The sequence below is a fragment of the Parasteatoda tepidariorum genome, chromosome 6, assembly GCF_982258835.1.
Source record: "Parasteatoda tepidariorum strain Cologne lab strain chromosome 6, Ptep-v5.0, whole genome shotgun sequence".
Classification (NCBI taxonomy): domain Eukaryota; kingdom Metazoa; phylum Arthropoda; class Arachnida; order Araneae; family Theridiidae; genus Parasteatoda; species Parasteatoda tepidariorum.
Window position 1 is genome coordinate 46,262,962 of NC_141760.1, and position 16,297 is coordinate 46,279,258.

General features: G+C 29.3%; 2 protein-coding genes across 2 annotated transcripts in view; one reads left to right on the forward strand and one right to left on the reverse strand.

Annotated features, from left to right (window-relative positions):
- Positions 1–3,976, reverse strand: part of LOC107443428 (uncharacterized) — a 43,606-nt gene extending 39,630 nt beyond the window's left edge. The window contains exon 1 of the mRNA XM_016057282.5: positions 2,021–3,976. Coding sequence (XP_015912768.1) covers positions 2,032–3,756 — 1,725 coding nt within the window. The 5' untranslated portion in view covers positions 3,757–3,976 and the 3' untranslated portion in view covers positions 2,021–2,031. The remainder of the gene's footprint in view (positions 1–2,020) is intronic.
- The window catches only part of LOC107443422 (uncharacterized), a 48,026-nt gene continuing 35,700 nt past the window's right edge, over positions 3,972–16,297 (forward strand). The window contains exon 1 of the mRNA XM_087165798.1: positions 3,972–4,050. Coding sequence (XP_087021924.1) covers positions 4,045–4,050 — 6 coding nt within the window. The 5' untranslated portion in view covers positions 3,972–4,044. The remainder of the gene's footprint in view (positions 4,051–16,297) is intronic.

The following is a 16,297-nucleotide window of genomic DNA, read 5'->3' on the forward strand; positions in this document are numbered from 1 at the left end:
CAAAATATGAAATATGCGAATTATATTATGCATTTCATTGTATTGAAGCACGTGTAAAATATTAAGCATTTCATACTTCACCAGTTTACCTTAAGTCATTTTATAGAAGACCTTGACAAAGTAGGTAATATTAAACGTTTAATATTCTGCCGGGTGATTCAATGTATTTTATACAGGTAATAGGTATTCTATTTACTTTTTTACGTATTTTTCTATAGAACCATATTTTATATATTGGCGATAACACATGCATTATTTACAATAAAATAGAGGTATTCACATTTAAGAAATTTCATATAGTGATATAGGTCTTTGAGATTTGTACGTAGTACTATTAAGTAAGCAAATTATACTTGATTGTAAAATATGAAATTTTTGATGATATTTATTACATATGGACAAATTTAATAAATATTATAATTAATCACTTTCTTTTCGCTACCTGACTTTGTTTATGGAAGAAAATTATATTTCTGCAAGATTAATATTAAATTTATTGTTATTACTAAAACTAGTAAATTGTGTTTTATATATATATATATATATATATATATATATATATATATATATATATATATATATATATATATATATATATATATATATATATATATATATATATATATATATATATATATATATATATATATATATATATATAGTATATATATATATACTGTTGTATGTCTAACATATTTTCTATTTCTGATTTCACGAATATAAATAAAAAATAAAATTTTTAAGAGCTATGTGAAAAGTTATAGTTATTTTGTTTCAGCTCTTGTATTATTACCAAAATATAAAATTGTATCAAACTTTGGTTTTTACACATAATTAAGTTGTCTCAGATAAGTTAGTACCTTGAAATATTTTTCGTGAGATTTGCATTAATTATATGCTATTTATAAAACAAAATCAGTATTCTATTAATTACAACTTATTTGCAAACATTTTATCGAAAATTTCCATTCTAACAAGATTATTATAATTTATTTATATCCCTTCTTCAATTTCTATAAGTAGAATTCAGATTGAAAAAAATACAATATTTAAGAAAATCTCAAAAGATATTTTTAACCAGCGATAAGAATTTATGGTAAAACACTTAAAAACTAGTTAATAATATGTGGGTAAATTTAAAGCTTAATATTCGAATATTATTTACACTATACAGCAAAGTGAATAGATCGAATTTTGTTATAGATTCACAAACGGTATTCATATATAATGCAATGTTTTTAAAAACTGATTTGTAATTGATAACAAAAGCCAAGTATTTCTCTTAAATCTATGTTCTACAAAAGCATTAAAAATATATTGATTAATTATATAAAACTGCACTACTTAATCAATAACTACCATATGGTTTAATTTAGCTGTGTAGAGCTCCAGAAATTATATTGATAAGTCACATTTTTTCAAAGATGAAATTTTTTTGAACGCTGAACTCTTCTTCAATATTGTTTCTAGAGAGGTATATGTTTCTGAAATTTAGGCTAAATAACAGCTCACAAAAAATCTGATTGAAAACATATGAATATGAATATTTCATTCCAAAATTACTTTTGTATTTACATTTTGTCACAGTTGAAAATTTGGACATGTAGTTTACTATTCAATTACTTTTGGCTTCTGATACATTTAAAACAATAGAATATCTTAATAGTTCATTATTATAGATAAGATTAAGCGTCTTTTGCATAACTTTATTCAGCTTTTTCATAATAACATAAGAAATATTTTTTTTTATTATTGCAAAAAAGAAGATTTTATTTCTTTGCTCGTATTGGAATATTTACCCAAATAAGAAATTTTCAATTATCATAAATATTAGTTTGCTTCAACAATAAATGGAAAAAGGATCTTTCATTTTTTTTATACATAAAATGTACCTATTTATTCATACTAATCCATAAACAAATTATAAATATTTAGAACATTAAACCAATATACAAGATTTACTAGAGTCATAGAAATTAAGGAGTCTAATAAAAAATATTAATAAATGAGATTGACTTACCATTTCATATTTTATCTATGATAAGCAGCTGATTTTTTCTTGATAAAATTTGATTCTCCCTTACGACTGGATGTTGTTCCAGGCATACCATTATCCTTTAAATCTAATCCACTGACCAATTGAGCAAGCTCTCTCTCTTTTCTATCCTCATCCCTAGATCTTTCTGGACCATCCCCATCATTTGTTAAAGAGTCATTGGCAAAAAACTGGAGACTGGCCAAACTATTTGATCTGGAACGGTGCTCTTGCCTTATAGAATAAGAAAAAGCTCTTTCATTTAAATGTCCTTTCTTTTTGTAAATCCCGGTGTTAAAAGGAGAATCATCCTGATCCTTTTCTCCCGAACTATCCTTGTCGTTTCCTAATTCGGAGCTATCCACAACAAAAGAAGATTTTTCAGGCGGGGGTGGAGGATGGAATGATTGGGGTTGATAATAGTGTTGTTGTTGCGACACTTGTTTCGAATGACGTCCTTCCCCATTCCTTGCGTATGCTTCCCTAAATTGCATATTTCTAGGTGCTGTTCCATATTGCATAAAGTATTGTTCATATGGAAAAGCAGCTGGTTGGTATGTTGACACTGGACTGAGTGGCCTGCTTGAAATATAAATTGGCTCTTCATGACCTGGCAAAGGCATGCGAGTACTCCTGGGCATTCTACGTTCTGTGTAATATCCTGCATTTCTATACGGTATTTGTGGGGGTGGAGCCGGTACAGATCCATAATGTCCCATTACAGAAACAGGTCGCATACCATTCATCATTCTTCCATTGCCATTCATTATTATCTGTTGTTCTTTCTGCTTTTTCTTACTTTTTGACTTCGATGGTTTGGGCATCTTTCCATTTTTGTAATCTTTACCATTGAAAAGACTCGGTGATGGGGGAGGAGGAGGTCGAGGAATGCCTCCAGCCATTTGACGAATTTTTGCTTGAGCCGATCTCAGAGTCCCCGATGCTGACTTCATACTCCTCATAGTACCCATTGAATCCACATATAACAATTCTCGCTCTGTGGGAGCAATACCAGTCCATATTTTGTAATTATCATCCTCTTGACTAATATTCCCATTTCTTGGTGGAACATTAGGTTTTATTCCATTAGTGATTTGTTTTTGATTTCCATTGGGTATGGTAGACCCCTCTCCTTTTGAGCGCCAAACCTCAACCTTTTCTAAAGTATTCAATCCAGAAAGAGATTGAGACCTTCTATTTTCCATGAAATAAGGATTTTCATCCATTTGTTTGGCTTGCATGCTATCAGCATATGAATGAAAACAGCAGCGTACAAGAGCGTTAGCGGCGGCTTCTTTTTTACAAATAAAAGCATGACATTCTAAAACTTTAATTCCAGTAGTACGCCTGAGTATGCACGCAAAAAGAGGTGGATGACTCGGATCCGCATACCTGGCAAATGGGCTGTCCAAAGGAAGAAACTTCTCAACTCTTTCTCCATTATTACCAGGTACGACAACATATCTAATAGCGGCACAATAATGCAAAGTCTCAATATTAAAAAATCGAGTTACTTGCCTCATAGATTCATCCACATTCTCCAAAAGTATTCCATTGCTCCATACACTAAGCCAAGAATCAATTCCTTTGGCAGAAAATGACCCCTGTTCCGGATACAGATCCCGTAGTGGCTCCTGTATTCCTTGTAAACCATCTTTAGTAATATGAGGTACAGCCGATCCCAAATACAGGACACGACACCTACAAATCGGAGTCGTCATCTCTAACAGCCAATAATCTAATTTAGACGATAAAATCCATAGATATGAGATGTATTTAACACAGAACACAAACAAACAGATCGAAGCATCAATAAATGACAACCAATATGGCGTTGCAGCTACAGACGTGTCCGCTTTCAGCTTTGGATAGTTTCCTGTTCTCTTCGCATCAACCGGATTACAACCATTGGCGGAATCTACCTGGTCGGGCAGGTAGTTGGCCAATGAGAGTCGTCCCAGCAACTTTTACACAAATATGCTTCTCTCTTTTCCCTCTTGCAGCAGGTGATGAAGGTCAGTGCTTTTTTTTTTTCTTCTTCTTCATCCCCCATCCTACCTACCTGTTGCTCCGTATGTTGGGAAGACAAGAACCGGATTTTTTCATCTCTTCTTAATCAGAAACCGAGCCGCTTACTCATAAAATGAGGGATACGTTTCCGTGGTGAAGTTTTGTAATTTTTCGGTTGCCGTTTGTTGTCAATTTTTTTTTCTTCATTGTTATGGTAGATAATACTTCAAAAAGGGGAGCTAAACAAAGCGTGTAAACAAGGAAATTTTTTTCTCAAGTACTTCGTTTCTTTGTAAATGGACCAGTAGTCTTATTGTGTTTTTATTTCTTTAATACGGAGTGGAATAATGCGATTAATTTTCTAAACAAAATTTTATCGTTGCTTTTTCGAATAGTTTTCAATACCCGTTATAGTATGTTTGATAGAAACGGACTATTAGACACTGATATTTGTTGTGCACTACATGTTTTAGTTGATACGAATATTTAATTGAAAAATTCTTAAACAAAACGATATAAAACAAATAGTTTAAATGAATAGTAAATATTATTGCGTTGTTTTGTAGTCACGTTTTTTTTATTGTCATGGTCAAAGCGGAGAATTAAACAAAGCGTGTAAACAAGAATTTTTTTAGGTACTTCATTTCTTCGTAAATGCACTAGTAGTTTAATTTCTTTAATACGGAGGAGAATAATATAATCCGATTAATTTTCTTAACAAAATTTTTTCTTTGCTTTTATGCTAGTTTATAATAGTTTCTGTACCTCGATATCGTATATTTGATAAATATAGACTAGTCTCAGAGTGATAACTATTTCAGGTGATATGAATATTTTATTCAATTTCATATTAAACAGATAATACAACAAGAAAAAAATATTGCCATAATTTTATATTTTTTTTCTAAATTGAAGTTAACCGCGATGGCTCAAGGGATGGAGCGTTCGCCTTCCAATGAGGTGAATCGGGTTCAAATCCCACCAAAAGCTGGTCGATACGAATTCCGCATCCGTCTGGCACCGACCACAGTGCTGACGTAAAATATTATCAGTGGTAGACGGATCATGGGTTAGAGTCTCTTTGCTATAGGAGGTTTTCGTTGTTTTCCTCTCCATGTAACGTAAATGCGGATTAGTTCCATCAAAAAGTCCTCCACGAACCCAAAATGTCTCCCAATACTCTATCCACGAGTTCTCTTGTCTTCTGAATTGGGTTCAAAATTTTAAGGCAATGGAGTTAAACATTAGTAGTCGTAAATCCAAAAAAATTGGTCGGCTGTTCAACGACGGTCATAAAATAAAATAAATTGAAGTTGTTATTGGCATTAATTGGGAAATAGTGCTTATACAGGGGTTTATAAATAGAGAATATCAGTAAATTTAAGGGTTTATAAATAGAGAATATCAATAAATTTAAGGGTTTATAAATAGAGAATATCAGTAAATTTCAGGGTTTATAAATAGAGAATATCAGAATACAGTGTACTCCCGATTATCCGGGTTAATCACCGGGACAGGTCACACGGAAAATCGAAAAACACGGATAATCCGAAAACTCCTTTTATTAAAGAAAAATTCAATATCAGTACAAAAAATATAAAAATTACTGACATTTGCATGCATAACATCAAATTAGGAATTTTCCTCTTTACAAAATGTGTAATGCGTCTTCGCCATATATCGATATACATATTTTACGAACCGCAGTAGTGTCACCGTAATCAAATCCTCCCATATAATCCAATAAAGTTTCCACCGAGCAGCAGAATGAGAAATAGTATTTCATTCATTTACTACATCTTCTGCATCAGTTACTATCATCACTATTTGATTTAACAACATAACGATGTCTTCATCAGTCAAATACTGGAAGCCAGGCTTACATGCATCACTTTGAAACCTATGTTCTAAATTTTCTTCATCAAGAATTTCGAAACCTTAAATTTCTTTTGCTTGTTCGAGAATACTGTTATCATATTTTTCTTGAACATCTGAAGAGGAATGTTCATCAAGCGGTATGATCTTTCTCCAAGATCGTAATAACGTAGACAATTTTACATTTGACCATGCTGCTGATATTCCATATACTGCAATCCAATAACGAATATTGCTTCCAAAAATTTGGTAGTGTTATAACTTCATGAATCAAATTTTTTTAATCTTGAAAATGTTTCTCTTTATATTTTCTGTGTGACTCCGGAATGAGCACGGATAATCCGCAAACCGGATAATCCGCGCACGGATAATCGGGAGTGTACTATACAACAGTGTTAGTGCGATATAGTACTTAGATAAAAATTCTAGTTGTTTCGGCAGTGTACCGATAAGGCTTAATCATAATTTTGTTGTAGAAATGAAGGATAATTTTTTCCCACACTAATGTTATGCATACATATAGAATAAGGAGTGTACAAATAAAAAAAAATTAAATCAGTATCTCGTCGAATCAAAGCTTTAATCCAAGCTATAGAGCTTGGAGCTTAAAGCCTATAGAGAGAGCTCTCCCAAATATTAAAACAAATCATACAACAGACCTCGTATATTGTAATAGTTGAAAGTGGAAGGCTTTAAAACTATTCAGTATGAAGAAGTTATTGTAACGGTATAAAAAAACATGCTTCGTAAAAATGAAAGAAAATCGAAATATTGATAAGTAATTAAGTTATAATAAAGTAAAATTGGGAAAACTTTTTTTTAACTAATAATTAATATTATCAGTAATCAATAAAAAAATATCCACTTTCGTTCTAAAAACAGGCTTACACAATAAAAAAAACCTTTATATTTTCAATATGTTATACATTACTTTACATTTCAATTTTACACGTAAATAAAATAAAATAAAATAACCGACCTGCCCTTAATAGGGCATATGACGTAATTTTTAAATTCACAATTTAAGAAAGATTAAGTTTCATAACATAATATGCAATGATACAAACAAATAAGTTACACAATAATTCACCACTTAAAGTGGGTTAGCGGCAACTACAAAATTAAATCCATAGTAAGTAAACCATAGAAAAGTAAAGTCATGCTAGGGGAGAAAGCATATAAGGCAACTAAGAGGATTTTAAAAATGAGAAAAAAAAGAGTTAAAAGGTGTTGAGATAGATAAGTCTAAGGGAAAAAACAAAATAAAATCAAGTAAATTGTAAAATAAAAAGCCAAAAGGGCTTGCAAAATCAGAAGAAGGGAAAATCAAAAGAGCTTGTAAAATCTAAAAGTCAATTTGAAAATTAGTTAAAAATAAACAACTTCACATGTAAATAAAAATTTAAAGTCAAAATGATATATTAGTTGCGCAAGTAAGAGAATAAACTCTCCTATGTAGGCTTATATGAAATTTGTAAGGAAATATATTTTTTCTGCCAAAAAAAAAACAAAATTCTTTAAATAATGAAATGAAAGGACTAAAGATGTCAAATGGGCTACATACCTATATACACATCAAATAATGAACTAAAGATAACATTCAGAACAAGCGGTTTAACAATAAAAAAAATAAACTCCTTTTTTAAAATTTATTTTAAAACAACGAGGCTTAAACTATAACAATGCTTATAAAAAATCAGCATTAAATTAAATATTATATATTGACAATATTTAAAATGGTTTTTGAATACTTCTCAATACTTTTTAATTATTCTCTTTTATTAAAGCATTGTATCTTGAAATTATTACGATGATAGCAAAAAAATAAAATTAAAATAATAAAAAACGGTCAATGAAAATATAAAACTTAAAAAAGCATTTCATTCCCATTTATGCTTTGGATTATATTAAATATACATTACTAATCTTGTACTGTTTAACAAGATAAAAAAAAACAGATAAAGTTTTGATCTTAACTTGTCCTAGGCTTACAATTTTTAAAAACTATCTGTGAAACTATTTGTGAAAACTATCAAAACAGAACAGGTAATTCTTTGCTTTATTTTAAAAAATTTTAGAAACATTATGATAGAACTTTAAATTTACTAATATTAATTATTTATAAATATATTTTTGCATAAGAGCAATAAATGCATAAACAATTAAAAGTTACATCTATATGCATTTACTGAAGTAACACAGATTCACATTAGCAGTTAAGGTACTTATATAAATAATAGAAAATTAAGATATTAAAAAAAAATTTTCCTTACAAAAAATCGAACTGCTTAAACCACCCAATACTGGTTATTGATGTAGATAAATATTTTTTTGATATTTCGATGTAGTGTATTATTATTATTATCAAGAATTTTCTTCATTTCAAGTTTAAGAATAGGTTATTCGTACTTTTATACTTTTAGGTTACTTTAATAGATGTACTTCTCAAATATAAAGAAATTAAGTGAAAAATTCAAAAAGTGAAAAATTCAAAAAACAATATTAAATAAATATTTAAAATGAACAATAAATATTTTTGTGTCATTTTAAACAGCACATATAATCGGGTATTGATTTTAACTTTTATTATTAGAAATATTGCATTTAGTTTTTTTAATCTCTTTTAGATATTTTTTAGATACTTCTTAAAACTACAATTATTCCAAAATATTATATGTTAATTACAAATTTATTAGTAGACAATTATTTCACCACTCTCTTAAATTATTCAGGAAATTATTAAATAGCAGCCTATGTTAGTATCTCGTATTTTTGTGTCTTAGTAAGAAACTAAAATTACTTTATATTTTATGATACTATTTGGCATTATAATATTTACACAGTACTTTTACTACATTAACAAAATGTTCAAATTTATATGAGGGATGTAAAAGCTCTTCTAATAAAACTTATTTTGTGTCTTATAATACAAAACTTAAATTTAATTATATATATATATATATATATATATATATATATATATATATATATATATATATATATATATATATATATATATATATATATATATATATATATATATATATATATATATATATATATATATATATATATATATATATATATATATATATATATATATATATATATATATATATATATATATATATATATATATATATATATATATATATATATATATATATATATATATATATATATGTGCATATATATATATATATATATATATATATATATATATATATATATATATATATATATATATATATATATATGTGCATATATATATATATATATATATATATATATATATATATATATATATATATATATATATATATATATATATGAGCATATATATATATATATATATATATATATATATATATATATATATATATAATTAAATTCAAGTTTTGTATTATAAGACACAAAATAAGTTTTGTACCACAATTTTGTACGTGTTTACGAAATTTCGAAAAAAAATTTTCATTATATTTTAATGCCAGACTTTTTCATTACTTGATATTCAAAGAATGTAGTTTTTTTCCTGTTTATTACTTTTTGTATCACATTTTAGGAATATTGAGCAATATATATTCTCTAAAATTCTAAGAATTCATCGAAGTATTAATGCCAGGTATAAATGTTCCAATTTTTATATTAAGCAATGTATAGATGTCGAAATAATTCCACGTTTTTTTTCTTCAATAAAACTTGAACACAATAAATCTCTATTTCCTTTTAGTGTCGTTTTTATCAAAAACTAGATTTTACTCCGCATTTTTTTTTAAAAAAATGACGGGCACTTGTATCTATTTCCCATTGACCTCAAAAATGCCGGAATTGCTACTCTCTTACCCAGTGGGCACTTATGGCCAGTGGAGTAGCGTAGCCCACGAAATACAAAAACAAACCTGTTTATAGGGTGGGTTACATTCACACAATCACACAGAAGAAAGGACATAGAACACAGAGTGAGAGAGAAAGTTACATCCATGCCTGCCGTGGGATTCGAGCCCACAACCACTGGCCCCGTAGTCCATTACAGCAACCACTAGACCAGTGATCGACCTGTTATTCAGCATTCGAAAGATTAATTAAGTGACGCCATTCCATCCAAGTCAATTTTACTTGTGCTTACCTCACTAAGAATCTAAGATAGTTACTGACTATAAGATTATTAAAGTATGTACAATAAGCCTCCAGTGAAACTCGTTATCTATACATAATAATAAAAGCGGCTGTGTGTCTGTCTGTAATCACAATATATCGCCCCAGAAGCCTCGCCCAGGCACGAAACTTGACACAAAATTGTGTTTTGACATAATGAAGAAGTATTTTTTTTCTTTTTCGAAAATTTGGATTAGTTTTTTAGTTATCAGTCATTTTGTAAGAAAATCTACGCTTTTTCGTCTTCAAATAAGAGCCATATTAAAAAAACTATTAAAAAATGCATATCTCTTATAAATGTATGCTAATGCGAGCCTTGCAATTGAAATATTAAATTTCGACAACTTAAACCAATAATATACGAAGGAATTAATAATTTAATTGTAAGGTTCGCATTAGTTTACATTTATCAAAGTGGAGAAAAGTTTAACTTTTGTATTAAAAATGTGGCAACATATTCCATACGTAAATAGAACGCTTTGCTTTGATTTATTTGTCGCTGTTCATAATTGTTATAATAAGTTTTTCTTCTTCTTTCCACGCTCTATTTTTTTTTCTTAAGCGAAGACGATAATTTTTGTAGCAATGTAGAAATAGAAATTGATACCATAAAAAATTATATAGAAATAGAAATTGATACCATAAAAAATTAATTCGTTTTTGGGGTAGACTATATTTGAAGGTGCCCCCGCCAAGTTGTGATCGAGGTTGATCGCCAAGCTGGGCGATGTTGAAAACCAATCGTTATTCTGATTAGTTTAGATTTTAATCGTGATTCTGATTGGTTAAGAAATTAGCGTTGTTTTTAAATGTAATTTCAGAGATCCGTTAGTTCTACTTTGGATACTGGCTGGTAAGGTTACTTTTGCTTCTGGTACTAAAAATGAATACTGTCAATAAGACAAATCTTAAGTTTCTGTACGATTTGAATAACAAAGGAAAAAAAGTAGTGATTGACTGGTGTATGAATGAAGGCTTAATTAGTAATAGATATAAATGTCCTATTTGTGGGAAATATGTCTCTGGTTGAACGTAAAGATTGATCAGATGGATTTGAATGGGTCGTGTGAAAGGTTCAAATGCTCCCAACATAAAAAGATCTATTAGAAAGGGATCGTAGTTTAGACAGTACCTAACTGCAATTAGAGAATTCTGTGCACCAAAATCTGAAGATATTCAAGCTTAATGAAGAAGTGAGTTATTTTTCTCTTTTTCTTTCTGTGCTTACTCCATTAATTATTTTTTCGATTCAAAATGCATTTTAGTGGGTTTATTAATTTTGATTCTATTCTGTTCACTGCAATTTTAAAAAGCTTTGTTTAAATTTTCAATTGTTTCATTGAAATATCACTATGTTTTGGCCGCTATTCTTGTTATCACGGAGTTCTGGCAACCAAGTAAGACGCCAAACATAAGTCGCCGATTTCGCCAAGGGGCACCCTCAAGTATATTTTCCCCCGTTTTTGTGTTCTTTTCATGTATTTAGCACTTTAGTTTTTTTTCTTAAGCGTTGTAGCCATATAATATATAAAATAGGAATGAAATTGTTTTTGAAGGAACGATCACACTTACCTTGGATCTCTTTGGTTTTTCTATTCTTTATTTTAACAGTTTTTATTAAATGTAATTAGTTATTTCAGAAAGTTTCAGTTTGCAGGTAAGCACTTAGATTTTAATACTGAAGTTTCATGATTTGCTTTCATAGTATGTTCTAAAGTATTCGTTGACTTCTTAAAAACCCGATTACTGACATGATGGCAGAACCGCCTTCCAAAAAACTTTGTATTTTGTCAAAAAAAAGGATATTAAGAGATTCTCAAGGAAGAAGAAGGGCCCAAGAAACGTCTGTGGAACGTCAAAGAAGGATGGAACATGACCGAGTTTCGACAAGCAATTCTAGAGCCCAAGAAGTATCTAGACCAAGAAGGCCTTTTTTTTAAATAAAAAAAAAAAAAACAAGTCTCCACCTGATAGTTATATTATAGGTTAGGTTACCATAGGCCTTAGGTTACCATAGGCCTTATGTTACCATACCAAAGTTACATCTTCAAACATCCTCAAGAGCTATAACACATCTGCAACAGAACTGGATATGAAGACAAAATTGCAGGACAGGAACACTTTAATTATCCACTAATTTTCAGATTTCCTGCTATGTTTTAAAAAACTTTATTTGTGAAAACCTTTAGCGTGGCGGACAGCTGGCCGCCTTTAGCGGCTAGTTTTAAATAAAAAGGACAACGCGTGAAGCATTTGAGAACGATTATTATTTTTACAAAATAATAATCGTTTGCAGATGAAATTGCTACGATGCGTAATGCCAATCCAATAAGTAAAGTTTATTTCTCACGCATTCTTCTTAATTGGACTAAATAAAAATTCTTGGATTATGGATTGAAATTGTCCCTTCCACCTAATAAGTTTCATAGTTATAGCATAAACAATATTCGAGTCAAAAAGGAGTGAAGCAATATTCGAGTCAAAAAGGAGTTAAACAATATTCGAGTCAAAAAGGAGTTAATCAATATTTGAGTCAAAAGGTTAGTGAGGATACTGAAATCACTAACTCTTCATTTTATTGTTATTGGTAATATACATTTAATTCACAAATTTAACATAATTCATTAATAATGATACATTATTTATTAATGCATTTGGATCATATATAATGCGCTATTGTATTACAATAACTATAGTATTAATTTAACAAAATTGATCATGCTCCTACTTTTTGACTTAAAAACATTAAAATATATTTATCTTTGTTCGCTTAAGAGCAATATCGAAACAAGTTTAATTTCTTCTGCTTAACTAAAGTCTTCTGATTATAGTTGAAACTTTCAGATTCTTACGTCAATTAAAAAAGAGAAGGAAAAAGAGGACAGGTATTTTGTGGGAGTTGGCTGGTTGTAATAGGTGAAGGTTAAATTCTTAGTAAATTCTTTCACTGATAAATACATAAATGTTTTAAGAAATTACGAAAAAAATATTTCCAAATAAGTTGTATAATTTCATATGCACAAAAAAGCTTGTTAAAAATATTTAGTAATTGTAAACGTATTGTTTAACAGTTCTATTTATATGCTTAAATATGAGATATATTTTAAAATGCCAGTCAGTGTGGGAATATAAAAAAGATCGGTAATATTTACCAATGGTAAAATTCATGATTTTGATAAAATTAAAAATAAAATGTAATTTTTAATATAATCACAAAAACACTGCTTAACTCTTCCTTTTTTTTTATAGAAGATGTCTCACAGTTTCTGTTCGTGTGACTTACGCGTTTTTATGAACTTAAATAAAAGCAGCAGTTTGTTTTGACTTAAAAACATTAGATTTGGAAACTAGGGAATACGGTGAAATATCATAAAATTTATTACAGTTTCATGATTACAAACCGTTTGTGATTTACGCCTGTCTGTTAGTTATAATACAGTCGATTGAAACACTTGAGGCGTTTAGAAACTAATAGTGAACTTGCTATCAGTTTCATATTATTTTAATCATGTTTGATAATCAATGTTAATTTATTAATTAAATCACTTGAGTTAGTTTAAAGCTACCATTATTAGTCTAGCCATATTTTATATTTCTTGAATCATGTCTGGTAATTTACTATAATTAATTTTGCTAATTAAAGCACTTGACAGAATATAAAGATGACATGAAAATTATTTCGCGTCCGCCAAGTCTTCGAAATCTAAAAGAAATCTGGGCTAAAAGACTTTTTTTTAAAATTTAAATCAAAGTACTCTTTTTTGAAGAGATGAAGTCATTCACTGAGAAAAAAATTATGGTCAGAATGTGGTAAAATTTACCGTGTTTCTGGTTCTATCAGAGCGCCGAAAAGCTCTGCAATTTTTCAAAGTTCTTTGGTAACGATTAAATTAACAATAAAATATGGTTTTATAATATATGATAAAAAATTGTTAAATGTGGTAAAATTTGGCAATTTTTCTAATGATATCTTAGAGCATGGAGTAAAAACCATTTATTCAGTTCAAAACATGTGGTAAATGTGTGGTAATGAGAACTAATTAAAAATCCAGAATTTTCAATAAACCGCTACGAACAGGAACTGTTACCATATGAATGGCTTAAATACCAAATATCTTGGTTTTATTACCAGAATTGTGGTATATTTTTTAACAGAAATGTCTTTACCATACAGTTTGATATTTTCACAAAATTTTTTTTTCCGTTCTTCATATACGATAATTAATTTAAGCAGAAAACTGCAGTCTCTCTAATTTCGCAGATTGTTAACCTGTAAAGTTTAAAAGGTTAAAGAGGTGTTGTTTAAGGTAAATACAAGAAAAAAAAGCATTGAAGCGCTTGAAGTAGAATAAATCCTTCTTCGCAGTTAGCGTCAACTTTCTGAAACTTCCAAATTCATTTTAGAAATGTCCACTCTTATAGAGTAAAACTACCAAAATGCCGGAAATAAATTCTAAAAATGTTTGAAAACAGTCTGAAAAAATTACATCTTCAAAATGTGATAATAATCTAGAGAAATGAAGCGAGCCTTACCGGTAATCAGTGGAGGATCACGGGAAAAAAAAAGTGGAAGCAAATCGTCATGGTTGATGAACCCTGCGGAAAAAGTGAAAAAAATATATATATTAATAAATAATTTTTTTCGTATTTTTTTTCTTTTTTTTTGTTGAAAAAAGTAGGCTTAATTGTAGCTTAATCTTTAAAGGGTTCTTAAGACTTCAAATTTGCTAAACTTCAATAAAGATGTCTTCTCTCTTTTGAAATATTTTATGCGTTTTTAAAACCATGAAGAAAACTGACTATTACATTCATTTCCATACATTATTTATAGACATAAGTCCGATGTTTTTTTTGAAACCAAATTCAAAATTATAACAAAGTATTATTCATAATAATTATACTTTCTTCCTACAATATTTGGCTTTGTAGCTATTTCAGAGTATTATTATTTAAAACTTTAGGCAGCTCCGCGTCTTGCTCGCTGTCACTCGCTAGGACGCGCGTCCTGGGCATTTATTATGTTTATCATATTCACTTAGTCTTTTTCAATATCTCACCTTATATAAGTTAACTTCTTTTATACACCGTTTTAAATGTATTAGAGACTAAACCCCAGATTGTTTACATCACTCATATCTGATTGATATCAACAGTGGAAAGAATTACCAATGAAGTGGTAAAAAAATAAGTTTAGTTAAGTAAAGTAAATTATTTTATTTTATAGCCGTCGTTGAACAACAGACCCAATTTTGGGTATGCGACTACTAATGTTCAACTACGTGGCCTTGTGATTTTGAACCCAATCCAGAAGAGAAGGAAACCCCTGGATCAAGTAGTGAGAGAAATTTGCGTAGAGAACTTTGTACAGGACTGTAGAGGACTTTTCGATGGAACTAACCCGCATTTGCGTTACATTGAGAAGAAGCCCATGGAAACCCCGACGGTTAGCCTGACGACAAGGGGACTCCAACCCATGATCCGCCTACCACTGAGGATATTTCACGTCTGCACTGTGGTCGGTGAAGCTAGATGCGGAATTTGTATCCACCAGCCATTGCTGGGAGTCGAACCCAGTTCACTTCAATTGGAAGATGAACATTCTAGCCACTGAGCCATCGCGGCTCAAGTAAAGTTAGTTAAGCTGAGTAAAAATTAAAATTGATATTCATTCATAACATGAAAAGGCTTGCATAATAAAAATCATTAAAATAGTATCTTTTAATTGCTTGTTTATATAGTTTAAATTTTAAATTTCAAACTCTTGAATTTCACTCTTTCTCTCGAATGTAGAACTGGGTATTCCCCAAGCATGTTTTTGAAGATCATATTAAAAAGCCAAAGAAATGTTAAATTAGAAAAAAAACTGCAAATTTACAGTTTTTATCACTCCAAAATTTATTCGAAGGATTAAAAAAAAAGGTTAAACTTAATAAGCATCATCAGGCGTAAGAGTACATGCTTGCTGGGTAAATAATTAATACTCTTCCCATAATCTCTCATAAAGTACTTAAAAACTCATGACAGCATCAATAAAATTTCTACATCATATTTTTTTAAAAATTTATTTTAAAATTGGGCTTAAGTTCGTACATTTTTATTGAATACTTTATTTAGTTATAAATGAGAAGCATTCCTGGAAAAAAATTTGTAAAGCAGCAATTTGTCAAGCAGCAAGATAAATTTTTAGTTTTAATAAGAACTTATAAAGTAAAGTATACGACT